The 19,998-nt window shown below is 37.8% G+C and overlaps 1 protein-coding gene across 1 annotated transcript in view; it reads left to right on the top strand.

The window, feature by feature from the left end:
• The window catches only part of LOC110019456 (digalactosyldiacylglycerol synthase 1, chloroplastic), a 29,408-nt gene that overhangs the window by 1,528 nt on the left and 7,882 nt on the right, over positions 1–19,998 (top strand). Inside the window, exons 2-5 of the mRNA XM_020717116.1 lie at positions 5,251–5,283; positions 5,384–5,471; positions 15,477–15,955; positions 16,036–16,302. Coding sequence (XP_020572775.1) covers positions 5,251–5,283; positions 5,384–5,471; positions 15,477–15,955; positions 16,036–16,302 — 867 coding nt within the window. The remainder of the gene's footprint in view (positions 1–5,250; positions 5,284–5,383; positions 5,472–15,476; positions 15,956–16,035; positions 16,303–19,998) is intronic.

The following is a 19,998-nucleotide window of genomic DNA, read 5'->3' as shown; positions in this document are numbered from 1 at the left end:
ATGGGTTCTGAAGCTTGTCCCACATTCTTCTTGCATGATGGCTCTTTCGAGTCTTATAATGGATTTTTGTCTACTCTTTCTTGATTTCTCTGCCTCCAACCTTTTTTTCTTCATTTTTTTGTGTTTGTGAAGTTCTGGGATAGGATCTAACATTATTTAGTATCTAGTCGCAAGAAAGTATATTTAGAGATTTTTCTAGGAATAGCTCATTAAGCAAAGCTCTAAGGCTCCGTTTGGGGCAGCTTATAAGTGCGGGTGGCGTTTTCAAAATGCCGCCATACCGTTTTCGGGTACCGTTTGGTTCGCGTGTTTCGCCAGCTTATCCGAAACTACGTTTGGGTTTTTACACTAATCGCAGGCCGCGGGCCTACCCCTGTGGCCGGCCCGCGGCGTTTCAGGATAAGCAGCTTATCCTGAAACACACAAGTTGCCCCAAACGGACCCTTATTTTGAAAGAGTGCACTTATATTGGAAGACGAGGCAAGGCTTATTAGCAATCATCATCTACTAACATGAGAAAAATTAACGATCTTAAATTTATTTATTTGTTGGATATGACTGATCTAGCATCTTATTTTTGGTTGACTTTCTATGTTGGGAGATGAAATAGTGAAATTTACATCAAATTTTGACTAAAGCTTGGAGTTATAATTGCAAGCAAATCCATGAAAGTATATTCTAGGCTTAGAGAGTAAAATAGGGAAAAAGGGTGTATCATTTGTTGTTGGTGTTTGTGTATGGATGTGTTGGCAAAAATTTTGTAGAACAAATCGGCTCACGACATTGGAAGTCATACCTGTTGGAAGTTATAAAAAATATACCAAATTAGCTTACATATATTGCAACATTATGTTATTTTTAATATTTGATTAGAAAAAGTTGCTTTGAAAAATGAGCAATTGAGACATATAATGGAGAAGTGAGGTGTAGAAGTCTTATGGAATTCTAGGAAATATCTTGGAAAGGAGATAAATAATTTATGGAGGAATTAAGATTTGTTGGAGGTTTCTCTTGCTTACCTAGGAGGAGAAAGAGAAAAGTCTAGCTACCCATTGCATGAAATCTCAAGACTAATTTTTCTTTCCATACTATGGACAACATGTCAAGTATATTGATAGAGACTCTTAAAAAAAATGATAGATAGATAGAGAGAGAACTTTGATGTAAAGCCATATAGAGAGGGTCAAGACCAACTTGCTATTTCATTTAAATTTTCTTCAACTTATATTTTGCATATTCATATTATAAAAAATATGACCTAATCCATATGATTCCCCATTCCATCTAATGCATAAATTTAAAAATTTATTCTATATTTCTTCAATTTATTCAAATTATGATTAGCAATCTATTATAAATAATTAATTATATCTAGATTATCTCTTAAAAAGACATCAGTCTTTGACATGAGAAAGATAAATTAGTGCAATTAATATTCGGTAATTTTCTTATTTTTCTTCACTTAATTTCTCGTTTTCGATAGACTTGTATTTGAAGATCTATGTAAATTCTTGTTCCTTTCTAATTTTATATTTTGTCCTTTCAAGGTTCAATTTGCAAAATTTACTTTGAGCCTCTTATGTTACAATTCTCTATTAAATGACATTTTCTATTGCAATTGCAATTTCTCACATGATAGTAATAATTAAAAAATAAGATTCACGCTTTAGTAATTTTGTTGATCTTAATTACATAATAATTAAATTCCTTTTTATCACAACTAAATGACTTTTTCATTTGATGATCTACCTAACAACATTTTTTTTTGGTAGAACCCATCTTGATGATTCCTAATCTTGTAATGATGCATAAATATTTTGATTGACCACAAATTTCTCAATCCTCAATGAAATAGTTGTTGTTTTACTATTTAAAACAGTGTTTGCACTTGCATAAAAGGATTAATATTAAAAGAATTACTCCTTCTCCTTTTCTTTCAAGCATCTTTAAGAAAGTCAACTGCCCTTTTTGATTCCATCAAACCAATTCTAATAGCATGTTTGGCCCTTTGGATGCATGGTCAACCCCCTATGGTACTCACCTTGTCCATTTTGCTATTCACTTTGTGGTCTTCATGGACCTTTGCATGATGTGTAAACCCTTTTATGAAGATTTCATTAGGTTCATCATAAGACGTGCTTGTCGATTATCTTTTCACCATCCATTTTTTCTGATATCTCTTACTCCTATGCATCGTTATTCTTAACCATTAGTAGTTGTATTAAATATGCATCTTATGGTGTAATGAAAGCTCCTGTGGTGGCTATGAGTTTTGGTAATCATTGGATGTCTGTGACATAGCCTGTTCAAATATTTTAAAACTATTAATCTTAAAATTTATTGATTCATGGTTCATATCAAATTGCATGGGGATTTTTCTCCATAGATCTCTACTTTCCCTTAATATCACACAATTATATTGAAATTCATATGGGTTGAAACTATTTTTCTAAAATGAAACTATGAAAAAAAGTTGGCGTGGAGGGTCTTGTAGAACTGATAGAAAAATATCTAGAGCAAGGGATATATATTCTTTTGGTGGAATTGATATTTATTGGATGTTTGTCTTGCCTATCAGAGTGGAAGAAGAGTGGTCATAAGTTTTAGCACCTTATTGTAGATTTTTACAAGGGAATAGATATTCTTATGGTGGAATTGAGATTTATTGGAGGAAGAAGAGCAGCCGTGAGTATTTTTAGCACCTTATTCGAGATCTTTAATGGAACCTCACCAAATATTTTAGTAGTTATTGTCATCCCACATTTTTTTTGATTTCTGACTCCTATTCGCTTGTTTTTTTTTTCTCTACCTAGAACTCTCTATGTTTTCCTTAATATCAAACAATGAATAATGACATTTTTGTGGGTTAAAATTATTGCTGTGACTCCAAATATGATATTAAATTGGGAATTGGCTGGAATATCTTGGATAAGGGAATAGGTATTTTTATTTATGAATTGACATCTACTTGATCTTTCTCTTGCCTACTCTAGTTGATGAAGAGTAAGGAATGGTTAGTTGTTGCTCAAAAACTTATTCTTGATGTTTTTGTGATCTTGGTCTGCAAGCCAAAGAGAAAATAGATGGCCTTGGTTGAAACTTTAAGAGTGAGGGGAAAGAGGATTGAGGTGGATTTTCAATTCAAAATTTTTACATTTTCCATGCTTAGTGCTATTTATTAAAAAATATGAACTAACCATTAACTACTCACAATTAAACTAAATGCAAAACTTTTGGAATGCTATTTAAATTTTTTGTATCTATTCAAATTATTATTAGTCATTTATTAAAGAAATAGCTCTCAAATTTAGATTTTGTCATAAAATTGGTTAGCTTTTAGGAAAATTTGGAGTAATAGGAGCTATATTGGGTAGTTTCCTTAATTCATTCAATTTGAATTTTTTTCTGTTTTTCTATCACCCGGTCTTTTTTTAGGGCTCATTTGAGATGGTTGTAGTTATTTGCAAATTTAGTTGTGAAATTATTATGGCAAAAATAGAGTTTTTTGAAAGCAACTATGGGTTATAAATTTAGTTCTTAAGAAAAAAGCCAAATGATACATCTAATTGTGAAAAACTAAATTTTTTGCCACATAAATCCTTGAAAATATCATGAAAGTTAATAGCCAAATAAAGAATATTAGTGATTTATAAACTAAAGCTGTCCCAAACACACCCATAGAAATTTAAATTGGAGATTTTGCAATTTTAACCTCTCAAGTTTTATTTGCAAATTTAAACTTTTAAATTAAATTGGCAAAATGTTAAGATTAGATTTGCAACTTTTGTTGAGAGCTACATGGATTAGTATGCAAAGGGATAAGGGAGTTTTTTAAAGGAAATATATATAGTCAAAATAATGCGTGCAATAACGATATTCTTTTACGTGTTAGTTTGTTTTGATGTATTAGGGGTGCATAGTAAATGAAGAATGTGAGATTTTTTTTATGATGCTTGGTTTGAGGTTGAAAAAGGCAAAATTTTTTGAGAGGCTTTTTTGTACAAAGCCCAATTTTGTTGAATTTCGAATTCAACAAAATCATTCAAATTAGAATGCAACACTTAAGTGTGTATGTCCTCACATTTCTCACCTATTAACTCCGTCCCCTCATTGCCGTGCTTGATGTCACTTACTTAGTCCTTAGATAACCTTGCTGGCACCTTTTTGGCATTCCTTCATCCATAACTTCACCCTGCCATTGTTCTTGTCCACTCTTGGGATCTACAACCTGCTTTTTCGCCAATGCCCTCACCTACGCTTGTGATCCCACCAGCAAACTGCACTTGTGACCCTCCCCTTGCTTTTGCCTTTTATGCCATCCCCATCGTCAGCTTGTCCACCCCTTTGATTTCAATTTTTTCAACTAAACAAACATAAAATCTAAATTTCAGGGATTTATTTTGACAGCCAGTCTTAAGAAATGAAAGTACATTGTATTTAATTTACATGGGATTTGAAATATGCTTTTATCCTAATTAATTTCAACTTAACAAACCCCAAGTTTATAATGCTATTCTAAACTAATAGAAATTATGAAACTATTTTTTTATTTATTAGTTTTTAAGTGTGGTACTAGATTAATTATGGCTAAGTAGGCATGAGGTTAGTTACTAATAGGAACACAAGGCTACTTGCGTGCGCACTCGTGACTGTATATGTATTTATGTATGTGAACTTTATCCCATATAAATATACTTTGCATTCATCGTTTGAGAGTAGTCTTCAAGCAAGATGATTGTGCTATTATTTTTCCATCGATGAAAATTATTTATGAAGTTTCGTTAATTTTTATAATGATTTAATTATCCAATGTGCATCATTGTAATTGCTGGCAATGGGATGATGTCTTACAACTACTTTTATGCAAGCAGTTCCCAAATCAAAGCTGTCAAATGCATTCCAAGCATGTCAAATGCATTCTAAGCATCGTCAACGACAAATTACTTTGGGATTATTTGAAAAACTACTTGTTGAAAATCTCAAATATTATCCCATCAACAAAAACCACCCATTGGAGATTTTTCCGCATCTAAATAATGATCAATTGATTTCCTTTTGAATTCATAAAATTGTGAATGCTACCAGTTTCATTTATAATACTTGTGTATGTGTCAAATATTGTATGCATAGAAATAAATTGGCTTCTGCTCTTTTGCCTTCATTCTTATTTCACATATTATTTATGAAATTATTCTTATCGTCTTAAAGTGAATATATTTTCCTTAATTTCTTATGACATTGTTGTTGCAGAAATCGTTTTGCAAGGAGCCTGAAGAGTCAAAGGTATTTCACTTTTTCCCTTCAGATAAAAGAGGATATTTTGATTCGTTTTAATAAACTATAACTTCTATATGATTTTCTTTGCTGGTTAATTTTATTGCAGGAAGTTCCCCCCTTGGATCTACCAGAACTCTTGGCATACCTAGTTAAGCAATCTGTGCCTTTGTTTGATCAGTTTGGCATAAGGAGAGGTAGTTAAACTTCGAATTTCCTAGGTTAATCTTATTTTTATTTCTTCTGTCAGCAGTGGATGATATTCTGATGTAAAGTTGGCTATTAACTAGTATGCCCAATATTTAACTTCATTTTTATTTTGTTATTATTGCAAGAGATTTAGCATGTCAGTACTTTTGATAACTTATTTTGGCTGAAGCTATTTTATGTTGCATTTTTTTCAATTTAGAGGTCAAGATATCTACACCTTTCATTATTTCCCGTCCTTCACTAGAGTTGACTATAATAATATTTTGGTTTTCTTAGATTGTAAGTTTTATTGCTCTTGTACTTTGGCTAGTTAAGAATCTGTGCTCTTGTTTGATCAGCTTGGCACAAGGAGAGGTAGGTAAGCATTGACGTACCCCATCTAATCTCTTTTCCGTCTTTTGGCAAATATTCAATATTATCCTAAATTATGGTCGTGATTATTTTTAATATGTAATTCTTCATTGATTTTTAAATATTTTCTAGAGATTTGCTGCATCCAAAAGTTTTGACAATGTATTTTTTATTGAGATATTTCATTTATGGATTTACTTGGAATTCGATGTTAGGCAATCTACACTATTAATTATTTTGCATCATTAGCTTGAATTGACTGAAGCTTTTCTTGTGATTGGGATGCTAGATTGGCTGGCTTGTGTTCTATGGCATTTTTGAGAGTCGTATTATATTTTTAGCAAAATCTCCTTTGGGACATTTTATTTTGCATATCGAAGAGGTGCTAATTAGTAGGCATTTTTTATCTTTGAAATTCAGGAGTAGAGCGGCATAATTAAACAGATTACGAACCAATGAAAGCTTTTATCGTTGCAACATGGGTTAAGTTAAATAAATGAATTGAGTGATGTCAGGATTTGTAAAATATCACTTTTGATGTAATTTTAGGAAAATGTTTAAAGCATTGGCTCTGACATTCCAATAGTCTTTTTTCCTCTCTGCTGTAAAACTCCATCATGCTTTACATAAACAAAAATATGAGTCATCTTATTTGTGGGAATAATGGCACGTGTCGTTTATGAGTGTCCATTTTATTTTATATATAGAGTGGGGCAGAGGTTCTGTTTCATTCCAATAGTCACATTGTAATATTATTAGGGTTTTTTTTGTCATTGTGATTGATGAATAATTTTTATTTCTATTGTTTTAACATATTTTTAATTTAACCTCTCAAAACTATTATGATTTTCTTAGTTTCTCTCTTTACTCGTTTACTTCTCTCATATGGCTTACATTATCTTGTATGTTTACTCATTTGGTTTTATATGGAGGTTGTCATTTTAAGAGATGCCTACCTGAAGAAATGATTTTGAAGAAATGATTGCTTTTTTCATTCCTGAGTTGAACCTCTATAGAGCCATACAAACATTTTACAAATAACCCCTAAACTTCTATATTTTTTATTTACAAGTAGACCCCTCAAAATAAGACACAAATCTCAATACTCTCCCTCAAGATGGGCAGAAGATATCCACTAAGCCCACCTTGTTACATAATCTAGACAAATCTAATTAACTAAGTTCTTTAGTGAGGCAGTCAGCCACCTGCTCTCCAGTGGTTACATGACTTAGCTCCAGTAGCCCATTTTTCAGCTTTTCCTTGATGAAGAATCTATCAATCTCCACATATTTGGTTCTATCGTGTTGTACCAGGTTGTTGATAATGCTGATTGCTGACTTTTTTGTCACACCACAACTTCCTTTGAGTCCCTTGATCCACCTTGAGTTCGACCAACAAGGCTCCCTTAGCCACATAATTTCGGCAACTCGTAAGACTATTGCCTTGTACTTTGCCTCTGCTGTTGACCTCACTACTACAAATTGTTTCTTGCTCTTCTAAGAGACCAAGTTGCCCCCTACAAACATGTAGTATCCTGAGGTGGATCTTATGTAATCTGCACAACTCACCCATTCAACATAAGAATAGCCCTCAATGTCTACATACCGACTTCCCGAAGATCAACCCCTTCTCTAGTGCACTCTTCAGATACCTCTGAATCTGATACACTGCGTCTATATGACCCTTGAATCATGCATATAGAGGCTCACCACGCTCACAACAAAGGAGACATCGGGACGTGTGTGACTCGGTATATCTCTCACGATCAACCGACTCTCCCGCCTCTACACTCAGCTTGACCTTCTAATCAATTGGAGAGACTGCAGTCTTGCATCTCAGCATGCCAGTTTCTATGAAGAGATCTAGTATATACTTTCTCGAGATAAGACCATCCTCTGGGACACGAGCCACCTCAATCCCAAGGAAGTATCTGAGTTGTTTAAGGCCGTTCACCTCACTTATCGCAATACTACTAAATATTATTACCCACTTAATTAACTATCTTGTAATCTAATAGAAGAACTACACAATATAATATCACATCAAATATACTAAATCACTACAATAAAAAATCGAAGAGACAAGTTCAATAAGTGCAATGGGTTGCTCCATAAGTATAATATATTAATACAACCACCTATAATAAAAAACATTACACTACCAATAAAAAAAAAGGTAATATATCACAAACTGAACAAATAAGCACAGCTCTCAATAAAAATACAGAATTTCTAAATAAATCAAACATTTCACATAATTATGAGACTAAAAGTATGCATATTTGACAGCTATTTCAATATATTGTCATTACCAGGATAATTCATGGGTAGTCATCACCACAATAAAGGGTTCTAACAAAATCAATAAAAGCTGCCGAAGGTGTTCCTTTGGAGTTAATTAAATCACAATTGCATAAAATAGAGCCGTTGGCCTTGAAAGCAGTTCATTTTTCTAAAGAAAAGACCTAACTTATGAATCTATGGCTTTTCATATGTTGAACCTACAAAAATGCATATTACTACTAAATATTATTACCCACTTAATTAACTATCTTGTAATCTAATAGAAGAACTACACAATATAATATCACATCAAATATACTAAATGACTACAATACAAAATCGAAGAGACAAGTTCAATAAGTGCAATGGGTTGCTCCATAAGTATAATATATTAATACAACAACCACCTATAATAAAAAACATTACACTACCAATAAAAAAAAGTTAATATATCACAAACTGAACAAATAAGCACAGCTCTCAATACAACACAGAATTTCTAAATAAATCAAACATTTCACATAATTATGAGACTAAAAGTATGCATATTTGACAGCTATTTCAATATATTGTCATTACCCGGATAATTCATGGTTAGTCATCACCACAATAAAGGGTTCTAACAAAATCAATAAAAGCTGCCGAAGGTGTTCCTTTGGAGTTAATTAAATCACAATTGCATAAAATAGAGCCGTTGGCCTTGAAAGCAGTTCATTTTTCTAAAAAAAAGACTTAACTTATGAATCTATGGCTTTTCATACGTTCACCTTTAGTTGAGCAAGCTTTGCCTCATCATCACCACCGGTAATAATCATGTCATCAACATATAAAGCAAGTATAGTGATATGATCGCCAACTTTCTCTGAGATAAAACCATCCTCTCTGGTCCACGAGCTACCTCAATTCCAAGGAAGCATCTGAGCTGTCCATGTCCTTCACCTCAAATTCTTTGCCCAATCTAACCTTTAGTTGAGTAATCTCTGCCTCATCATTACTAGCGATAATCTTGTCATCAACATACACAGCAAACATAGTGACGTGAACATTATTTTGACGAAAGAATACCGTATGGTCGATATTGATCTGTTGATATCTCATGTCCACCATAGCTTTTCTTAACTTGTCAAATTAGGCTTGAGGAGACCGCTTCAAGCCATAAAATGACTTCTTGAGCCTGCACACCTTGCCCACTGTCTAACCTGTGCTGAATTCTGGCGGTATGCCCATATACCTCCTCCAGTAACTTATCATGAAGAAAAAGATTTTCACATCAAGTTGGTCACCTCCACCCACCATTCATCTTTGCTACGGGTGCAAAAGTTTCGTCATAGTTAATGTTATGTCTCACTGTACCTTTTCGCCACCAATTGTGCCTTGTAATACTCCACTTTCTCTTCTGGATTTTGTTTTACTGTGAAAATCCACTTGCACCCAACAACTCTTTTTCCCACTGGTAATGATACTATCTCTCATGTCTTGTTCTTATCGAGAGCACCAAGTTCCTCCAGCATGGCAACCTGCTACTTTTGATTTTCCTTAGCTACTTACCAACACTTGTGTATAGAGACAATGTATAAAGATACAATGAATGCTGCGTGTACAATTGATAGGTTAGAGTATGAGACAAACTGAACAATGTAATGTGAGCAACCAAAACAATCAGGAGAATAATAATCAGAAGAACAATTTGCATTGTTGCGAGTGGTTCTCCTTAAAGCCATGGGAGTGGGATAAGAGGTGAGAGGAATCATATCACTTGGGTAATTAGATTTTGAAGTGGAAGGTGTTGGTATATCAGGAGTTGGGGTTAACTGGGACAAGGGACTTGATCACATGGTTGGCACAACAAACACTGTTCCCTCATTCTGTGTTTTCCTTATATACACTCTCAGCTCCCTTTGAGCTTGAATCACTCCACTGTTAGGTTCAATTTTCTCATTTTTTGGTTCTTTCTCAGTTGACCCTTCCCACACAGCGGGACAAGGCATCATTTCCACATCCACCGATCTCTGACCATCACTATTCTCCCACTCACACCTCATGTCTTCAGTATCTGATGAGTCACCAAAAGGTGAGGTCACCTCCAGTGTGTACTAATATTCAAACTCTTTAAAGGACAACCATGCTCACAAATAACATCTTCTTTATTAGACTCCAACAAACATACTCTTTCTGGGTAGCAAAATAACCCACGAAAACACAGTTTATAGCTCTAGGATTTATTTTCCCTAATGATTGTCTGTTGTCCTTTACAAAACATGCACAACCAAAAAGCTTCAATGGGAGGTTCCCACTATTTTCTTCTTTCAACATCTGACAAAAAAAACTTCTAATCTAACACTCTCGAGGGCATTCCGTTGATCAATTGAACTTATGTCTAAATTGCTTGCCCCCCATAATTGCTTTGGAACATTCATTGGGATCATCATTCCTCAAGTTACCTCTAGGTGTCTATTCTTCCTATCAGCTACTTCGTTTTGTGCCGATGTGTATGAACATGTAATTTGATACTGTTTTCCTTGGATTGACAAGTATTCCCCAAATGCCCTGTTAGTATAGTTTGTCCTTTTATCGGACCTCAATACCTTAATCACTGCATTATATTGAGTCTGAATCGCCCTGTGAAAGTTTAGAGAAGGCAGACACATTACTTGCTATGTGAAAAGTCTTTAAAGAAAGCAAGTACATTACTTTTATTTCTCATCAGATATAACCAAGTAACACGAGAAAAAAATAATGAAAGTCATGACATATCTGTAACTATTCATAAAAGTTGTAGAACAAATTTTTCATACATATGAGTGCACCAAATTAAAAGCATAAGAATTCTTTTTACTAGAACTAATAAAATAATTCCTAGTGCTTACCAAACTCATAAGCATTATACACAAGTTTTTGTTTATTTGCCTTTTCATACAATGTTGGATACAAACGACTCAATAGAATAAATGAAGAGTGTTCAATGCACTTATGATGTAGCAACAAAACATGCTCCACACTCTTCTCAGATTCTCCTGCCCAACATTCTCAATCATGGATGCTAAGGTTGAGCTAATCTCCTCTCTGTCCAAGTACCGGAGTCCACTATGCTATGTGTCAGTCCCAAGTCTTCTGTCAATCCCCTTCTCTTGAAAGATCACCTTTGAAATATCAAACGAAACAACACTTTTAGTTGAGTATATTGACACACGTGGATAAAAGCTTATTGGAAATGAAGGAACATGCAAAACATTAGACAAAGTCATAGAATTAATACACCTCATATACCCGTACCAACCATAGGTTATGTTGTACAATCAGTAGTTTGAATGCTCTCTCGAACTTTTGGGTGAGTATAGGAAGGGAACTCACTGGTGACACTTGTCACATCGAGAGGCACCGGAATCTACTATCCATTCTGGTGTTTTTGTGGTGGACATAGAGATAAAAACATGTGTATTATGAGTACTTTTAGCTTAGTGAACATAACTTATAATATTCTTCTTGGATAATGATAAGGTGGATGCATTCTTAGTCATATTACCTGCCGCTCTCTACTTCCTCCTTAACATTTCCAGTAACTTGTGATCCTCATCGGTAAAGACTACCCTTGTCTTTCCTTCATTCCTTGCTACCATCATATTTGCCCTGTAGCCTCCTCTCCCCACGATTACGATCACGACCTCTAGATTTTTTACGACCATCAGTTTCTCTTGCCTTGGGTGGCTTTAAACAAAGACATGCTCAAGTGTCTCACTTCTATACAGTTGTAGCACCCGTGGGTCTCCCCTTGAGCACCTATCATACATGAGCTTGATGCAACCAAAGCTAATAGCGTACGTAGAAATCCACTCGGCCCAGGTATAGCCTCATGCGACTCTCCTTCTGTATCATCAATATAACTATTCCTTAGCCTTTTTCGGTCTCTCACCCAAATGTTTCTCCTTCACCGCTACTTCTTTCGTTTAATAGCAACGACAGGGCCACGACATACAAAGATGTTTAAAACTCCCTTGTTATTTCACTACAGGAAAGTCACTCAAGCATCTCTTATCATGTGAGCACTATTCACGCCTCTTCTATTCTTTAACATCTGCCAGTCCTCTCGACCTCACACCTTGTTCCTCTTTACAATCGACTTTGAAGCCCTTTCCTTTGTCCGCGTTTCTTCCCTTCTTTGCACTAGTTTGATTCCGCTTCAACGACCTCGGTCTTGAATAGCGAGGATGGCAACGATTGAATCCCAACACACAAGACCTTCATAATTCCTATCTTTCTCCACCTTTGTCTCCCTACCTCTTTCTTCTGGCCAATGTTCCAGAGTAGCAACACAATCCTTCTTTTTTCGCACTGTACCTAGTTGAAACCATGGATGCAGATGGAGAAAGCCCTTCCCCGAGTTGATCGTCTCTCCCTGCTTAGTCTATCCAAGTCACGATCCCTTCCATTGAAGCATTCACACGATTGATTCTGCTCTAAACTGTGCAATCAATCCTATCGGCCACGCCTTCTAAGCCACGATCAATGTCGTCCCCCACGCTGCCCTCTCATTCCGCATTGTTCCTAGCCAGCACGCCATAACCGCTCCTCCCCGCCTCACAACGATCCGTTACTCTTTGCGCAAAAGCCTCAGTCCGCACCTTCTTGCGTCGAAATCCTTGCACGATCTTCTTTGTTCCCTCCCAGTGAGCCATGATCGAAGAGAGGACTTGCCGGTAAAACAGTGACCCGAAGGTAGGCATGTCGTGACGGCAGCGTCCCGGAAAAAAGGCATGCCGGTAAAGCAATGATCTGAAGGTGGGCATGCCGTGACGGCAGCGGCCCGGAAAGAGGGCATGTCGGTAAATCAGTGATCTGAAGGTGGGCATGTCGTGATGGTCGATAAGGCAGTGACCCGAAGGTGGGCATTTCGTGACGACAACGACGCGAAAAGAAGTTATGCCTGTAAGGCAGTGACCCGAATGAATGGGCATACCGTGGCGGCAGCGGCCCAGAAAGAGGGTATGCCGGTAAGGCAGTAACTTGAAGAAATGCAACACAAGTAGATGATATCAATTATGCAGACAAACATGTACATGCACATACACAATATTGAAAGGAGAAATTGGTCGGTCGATCGGGATGAAATATTCGGTTAACCCAAAGTGTTGTGCCAACCGGGTCGGGGTAGCCGACTGAAACACAAGTGATGTAATCGGTTCAGGATAATCGACCGAGACACAAGTGGTGCCTACCAGTCCAGAACAACCGATCGAGACACAAGTGGTGCAGGTGCAAGTGCAACTTGTAGGTGCAAGTGCAAGTGCAAGTGCGATATATGACATACAATATGTAACGTGCAAGACATGCACATACAAACAATGAGGTGCAAACGACCGCATATGATAGCGAGTCACGCTCGTACTAACGACCTCGCCTAGGAAACATAGGGTTTAAACCCTTGGATATGCGGCACCACCGCCTCTTGCTTTGGTGAGGAAATATGGGGAGTTTTCTCCCCGGATCCCCGGATCTCCGAGGGCCGGATCTCCGAGGGGGAAACTCTCCACGGCGTCACGAAATGTGCTAGCTACAAAATTTTTCCTCTTTTGTGAACTCTTCTAGAATTTGCAAAGCGAGACAACTACAAAACTTCTCTCGCTTTGCCAAGTCCGAACTCCCAACTTCTCCAATTAAAGCTGGGGAACCCAAAGTAAGGGAAGTGACGGACTGCGCCTATCAACTCCGACCCATCAGAAATTGTGCTATGACTCACAACAAAGAGGAGACACTCGGCTATACGGAGGGTGTTTGGTCACGCACAGGAAGTCCTAACCTAAAAGTTAGCTCTAGGAAAACCAACGATCCATCATGCAGGCACGTCGTCGCGCCGACCCATGCCGGTGCACGCACCCCGTGTGGGCGATCGAACTCACGTGCCTAGACATTACTAAACCTAGAGCTAGCTAGGAGTTTAGGAGATCTCATCACCGTGACGGTTGCAGACGCGTTCTCTTTGCTTGCTTCAAGTCGTCGGCGTCCGGTCCATGCACCGATGTGCCTCGCAACGAACCGTGCAATGAGGAAGAAGAAACATAGAGATCGTGGGGGCAAGAGAAGACAGGAATCAGTGTGGTATGCAAAGTACCCAAAAATAACTAATTTTGACATATGAAAATATAACCAAAATGTACCTTCAAAAAGAGGAGTCGGATGGTGGATCTTGCATTGCAATGCTATCACCGCCCAACAAGTGTTCGCTGCTTCGACGAGGGAAAGCGAAGTGCGCTGCCCTGAGTTTTGTGCACGAAAGAGGCGACGACAGGAACTTCACTGTCGGAGGTTTTCGCCGTCGGAGGAGGCTTTGCCGACGGAAGAGGAGCCAAAGAGAAGGCTTGGTCAGGAAGGAGGAAGCTCGTACCGAGAATGGAAGCCAATGAGGGAGGGGCTGTGGTCGGCCAGATTTCGTCGCCGACGTTGGAGGAAGGACGGCTCGGCGGCGAGGCTGGCGGGGCACGGTGGAGCGAGGGGGGAGGCGGCGTGATCTCGGGCCGAGAAGAAGATGAGGAGAAAGGTGGCGCGACCTGCGGAGCAAGGACGCCGACGGCTGGAGGACGTGTCATCGGAGCTCGCCGGTGAGGAGCACCGGACGACAGGCTTCGAAGGCAAAGGAGGCGACCCGAGCGGCTGATGGCGAGATTAGTAGAAGGCTTCGAGTTCGGGCTAGGGGCTCCGGCGGCGCGAAGGAGAGCTTCAGCGCCGGTGTTTGTTGGTGAGGAGCGCCGGCCGGCGATGCGGGCGACCGAGGAGCTCGGGTAGGGTTTTGTTTGTGAAAAGGGAGGTGACGACGCTTAGGTTTTCACGAATTGCCTCCTGGGGGAGGAACAGTGCGATAGTTTAAATAAAGGGAGAAAATAATATTATTATTGTTATTAAAATAATAATTACAATAATAATTATTTAATTAACCCTCATCCGACACATTTTAAGCTCATTCCGTGGTCGTTCAGATCACTTTTTCGACAATCGGGCCAATTCGAGCCATTTTCGTGCGCGGAGCGACGAATAATATTTGCCGCCTCGATCTAAGTTGTTTGATGCGTGAAATGCCGACCGGCTTTCGCCTAAGCAAAAGCCAAAGCCTAGTAGAATGACCCTGACTACGTGCCCCTCAACACGCGCCGAAAGGTCCTGGGTGGGTGGCTGAATTATCGGATATTACGGACGGGCCGTAAACTATTCCGAGCCATGCAGGTGGACACCCTACACTCGTGACATTAAAAATTGATGCCAACACCCTCAAAATAAGATACAAATCTCAACACTATCTTCTCATCAATATTGCTCTACTTGATTGATGTATCAGTGGCTTTGTTTAATTTTTTCAACCTTTTTGTGCAGATATATGTGACAAAATTGTGGAATCACTGTCCAACAAGCGTAAAGATCATCTGCAATCTGTGTCTGGGGAAGATGCATCCCTTATCGAGCATCACAACATCAGCAATGATCTTAATTTCAGAATCGCTAGTGTGCTACAAAGCACCGGTTATCATTCTGATGGCAGTTATTGGACTGGTTTTACAAATCATGGCATAGAAGATAAGAAACGCCATGTTGCAATTATCACGACTGCCAGTCTCCCATGGATGACGGGAACCGCTGTAAACCCATTGTTCCGAGCTGCATATTTGGCAAAGTCTGCAAAACAGAAAGTAACATTGTTGGTACCTTGGCTTTGCAAGGCAGATCAGGAGTTAGTGTATCCTAATAGCCTTACATTCAGCTCTCCAGAAGAGCAGGAAGTTTACATACGAAGCTGGTTAGAAGAGAGGGTTGGCTTTAAAACAGACTTTAAAATCTCCTTTTATCCTGGGAAGGTACATTTCTGGTTAGTTCTATTCAAAGCTATTCTCCAAATTAGCAACTTAAGTGTATCCTTATTTTTTTGTTTGTCTAGTTCTCTAAAGAGAGGCGCAGTATTATACCTGCTGGAGACACTTCAGAATTCATACCCTCCAAGAAAGCTGATATCGCAATACTTGAAGAACCAGAGCACCTGAACTGGTACCATCATGGCAAACGTTGGACTGATAAGTTCAACCATGTTGTTGGTGTCGTCCACACAAATTACTTGGAATACATTAAAAGGGAGAAGAATGGAGCTCTCCAAGCTTTCCTGGTGAAGCATATTAACAACATGGTAACTCGTGCTTACTGCCACAAGGTATAATATCGTTTTAGTTCAAAGGTTATTCTCTTACAAACACTAGTAATAGTGCACTTGCACTTTTTGATGGTCAAGTTGATTTTATATTTGGGTATATTACACGCAGATCCCTGAGATATATAGGGCACTTCTCACATTAGACTTAGAGCATGTTTTTAAAAGACTATTATTTGCTTGATTGGGTCCCTGGGATTTAAAAGGCCAAAAACTGTTAATAAAGAATAAAATGCACAAAATGACCTACATTATTCTCCTTTACTCTCTACCTCTACACCAGCTCAAATAAAAAAGCTTTTCTTATTTATAAAAAGAAAACTTGAGACCTGAAATTTACCTCAGGGACTAGCCTTTGCGTACAAAAAAGCTTTTGGGACCCAAGTGGAAGGGTTTTAAAAACATGGACAAATTTGAAACGATTTCTTGACCTCAGGGACCTACACATTTAATTTATCCTTTTTTTTTGTTAGCTTAAATGGATGTTTTTTTTGTATATGTTTATAAAGTTTTTGGAGCACTAACTTTGATATTTGGGGTGTCAGTGCACTAAACAGTGTGGCTAGACCAACTATTTGCATTGTTAATAAGAGTTCAATTTTCTTCAAGTAAAATGTCATTGGATGAGGAGCTCATTCAATTATTGAAGAATGAAGGCACTTTTATGAGTTCAAAATAAATAAAATAAATAAATATTGATTCCTGCTAACTACACAGCTGCCCTTGTCAATAAAACATGTATAAAAAATATATTTTTCTTTATGCCTTTGTATTCAATTTCTCATGGACATTATTTATAAAGGCTCTTGCAGATCGGAAGTAAGTAGATTTGGAAAGGTTTGGGATTCAAAGATTATTTGGTATGGTGGAGGATCCGAAAAATAAATAGATGTGGACGGAGATGGATACTCCTGCATGTTACTTTTGATTGAAAAAGCAAACTTTTGTTTGGTGCAGTTAGGGAGAACCTAATGAGATTTTGTTGCTTGAATCAAATCCAATAAAAAGAAAATGATTGCTGATGGGGACTTGTAGGAGATTTTGAGTATTTGGATCATACTAAATCAGTAAAGGAAAAGAAAAGCTGGGTGATATGTTTTATTTCATTCTGGAATCAAAGTATCCAATAACTGCAGGTTTAGTTTAAATGTAGGACGGACCAAATTTTGAAGGAATGCAAAATAATTACTATTAATCACACTATTTGATTTCTTGATGAATTAATTTTGGGTTCAGTAAGGTGTTTATTGAGCAATGTTTTTTTGAAAGAGATGAACCAAGTGAGAGATTAGGAGTTGGTGAGAAGAAAACTCATATTTAGCGGTGACTCTATTTGCTTAGTAGTATTATGGATTATATTTGTAATTATGTTTTGTTTTTTATTTTTTTTGTTGAAATTGATCTTGAAGATCTTTCCATTAAAAAGGTTTAAATTGATGAGAAGTGGATGTAACTAAGAATGTCACCCATAAGTGATGTTCTACAACCCAATTGTAGTGAAAAACATATAAGAATTGACTAGGAAGTTACTCAAAAGTTTTGTGCTACAACTTAACTTTATCATGATCAAGGGTAGGGGTTTAAGCTGAGTCAAATTGTGCTCGAGGCTTGAGCCACACTTAATTGGAGCTCTACTCAACCAATTTATTCTTAGCTTGAACTTGAGCTGATTAATAAAGCTCGACCTCTAGCATTAGCTCACATGTTCGACGATAGCTTTTGAGCTCTATAGTACTTTTAAATTTTTAAAAATTTATTAAAGAAAGCCTATATGCATGCATATATATACATATGTATTTAATATATATATATATATATATATGTTTTTTTGGAAGAGCCCAAGGCTGATTTTATTGAAATAGAAAAGATAAATAAAGGCTGTATGAAGAGGGCCCAATAGAGGCACCCTACCCATACGATATCAAGTACAGTACTACCCCAACAAAGGATACAAATAGACTAAAAAAAAAATTAAAACATGCAGAAAACAAGTAGCTAGAGACGAGCCGGTTTAGTTTGGCCTCTTCCTCTAGTTTTAGGAGCGAAGCCAGATAATAAACTTTAAAGTGTCGTGTCATTATCCGGAGTAACCAAAGTATCATCCATTAAGTTTCTAAGTTCTCCCCGACCTTCTTCCGTCGAGAAGTGTAAACCTGCTATTGTTCATCTGAAAACTGACTCATGTGATCCTTGGTCTGATTAGATATTAGAACCGCAGTAGAAGGAAAGACAGTCGTTGGCACAACGATAGGTTCCAGTGTATGTGAAGTGTGAATCGTCACCTCTGCACCTGATGCTTCCTGAATAGGAGTTGCGGGGCTATCCTGACTTTCGGTCTGAACATTATCCCTTATAGTATGGTTAGGAGAAGAGTTCTCAGGGGCAGACACCATTTCTTGCATTGTGGTGATTCCCTCCTCAGGTTGGTTGTTATCAGGTTTGTTAGGAGCGCGTTCAGGCACGTGGGGTGCACTAACAACATGTTCCTGCTTTTGACTATTTGTTATCAACTGTGGGTGCAATCTAATACATTTTTCTTGCAGGTGTCCAAATATTTTGCAGTGCTTGCTGTAATAGGATTTTTGTACCATAATGATTTTTTGCCAATAACCATTATGAGTTGCCAAGCCAAACTTCTTCAACATGTGGTAGTGTAATATCATTTTCAATCAAAATCTTTATAATAGAGCATTGAGAAATGAACTACAGGTGTGTCTAGCTGCAAAGGTTTTCCAAGGATAGTCCCAATTGCATATAAGATAGGTAGATCAAAGAATTAAAACTTGAGTTCAGTTAATGAGAACCAGATAGACGCAATTGGGGGTTCTTGACTGAGATCAAAATCATGGGTCCATTTGAGCAATTTTGATATGATTGCCCTCGATTGTGATAATTTTTTTGAGAAAATCTTTGTGTAATCTTCTTCTATTCTCAACTGTATCATAACATGTCTTCCGTCGAAAAGACTCACGTACCAAGCCCCAACTAGTTTTAAATCTTCAAAAACCTTCCTGATAATCTCCATCGTAGGGCGACCTAATTGGAACTTTTCAACTAGTAAAAATTTGTATTTTCCTGCATGAGTTGAAATTTCAGCGTCAGAGAAGAATAATGCTGGTTTGCCCGCATTTTTCTCTACTTTTTTGATGAGATTGCAATCTCCATGTTCTGCAACAGAATTATGGTACATCTGCGGGAACATTGGGTATCTGCAAGGTGGAAATAGGAGTTGCGTTTGTGAACCACTGCAACATCGGAGGGTTTGACGATATTATCACTGACGAGGCCGGCGGCGTAGGAAAGCTTTGAGGCCATTAGCGTGCTTCACAGAAGCACATCAGGAGCTTAGCGCAGCTTGCCAACTGCCGCCGACGAAACGGGACGCAAGACGAAGCATACGTGAAATCCTGTTGTCAGTCTTTGAGCACGACGAACGACACGAGACCACTACAACTAGACAAGATCGTTGTGACAGACGAGAAAAAGGAAATCGCTGTACAAAAATATTGCGACCAGACGAGATCGTTGCGACAGACGAGAAAGAGGAAATTACTGGATAAAAACGTTGCGACAGACGAAACCCTGCGACCAGATGAAGTAGACCATGAAAGCGTAGCAGACGCTAGGGTTTGCCATGAGGCGAAACCCTAGCAGAGCGGGAACGACGACCCATCGATCTCTCACACACATACATATATA

Source organism: Phalaenopsis equestris, unplaced genomic scaffold, assembly GCF_001263595.1.
Source record: "Phalaenopsis equestris unplaced genomic scaffold, ASM126359v1 Scaffold000057, whole genome shotgun sequence".
NCBI classification, from domain to species: Eukaryota; Viridiplantae; Streptophyta; class Magnoliopsida; order Asparagales; family Orchidaceae; genus Phalaenopsis; species Phalaenopsis equestris.
This window is presented reverse-complemented; position numbering and strand designations above follow the sequence as displayed.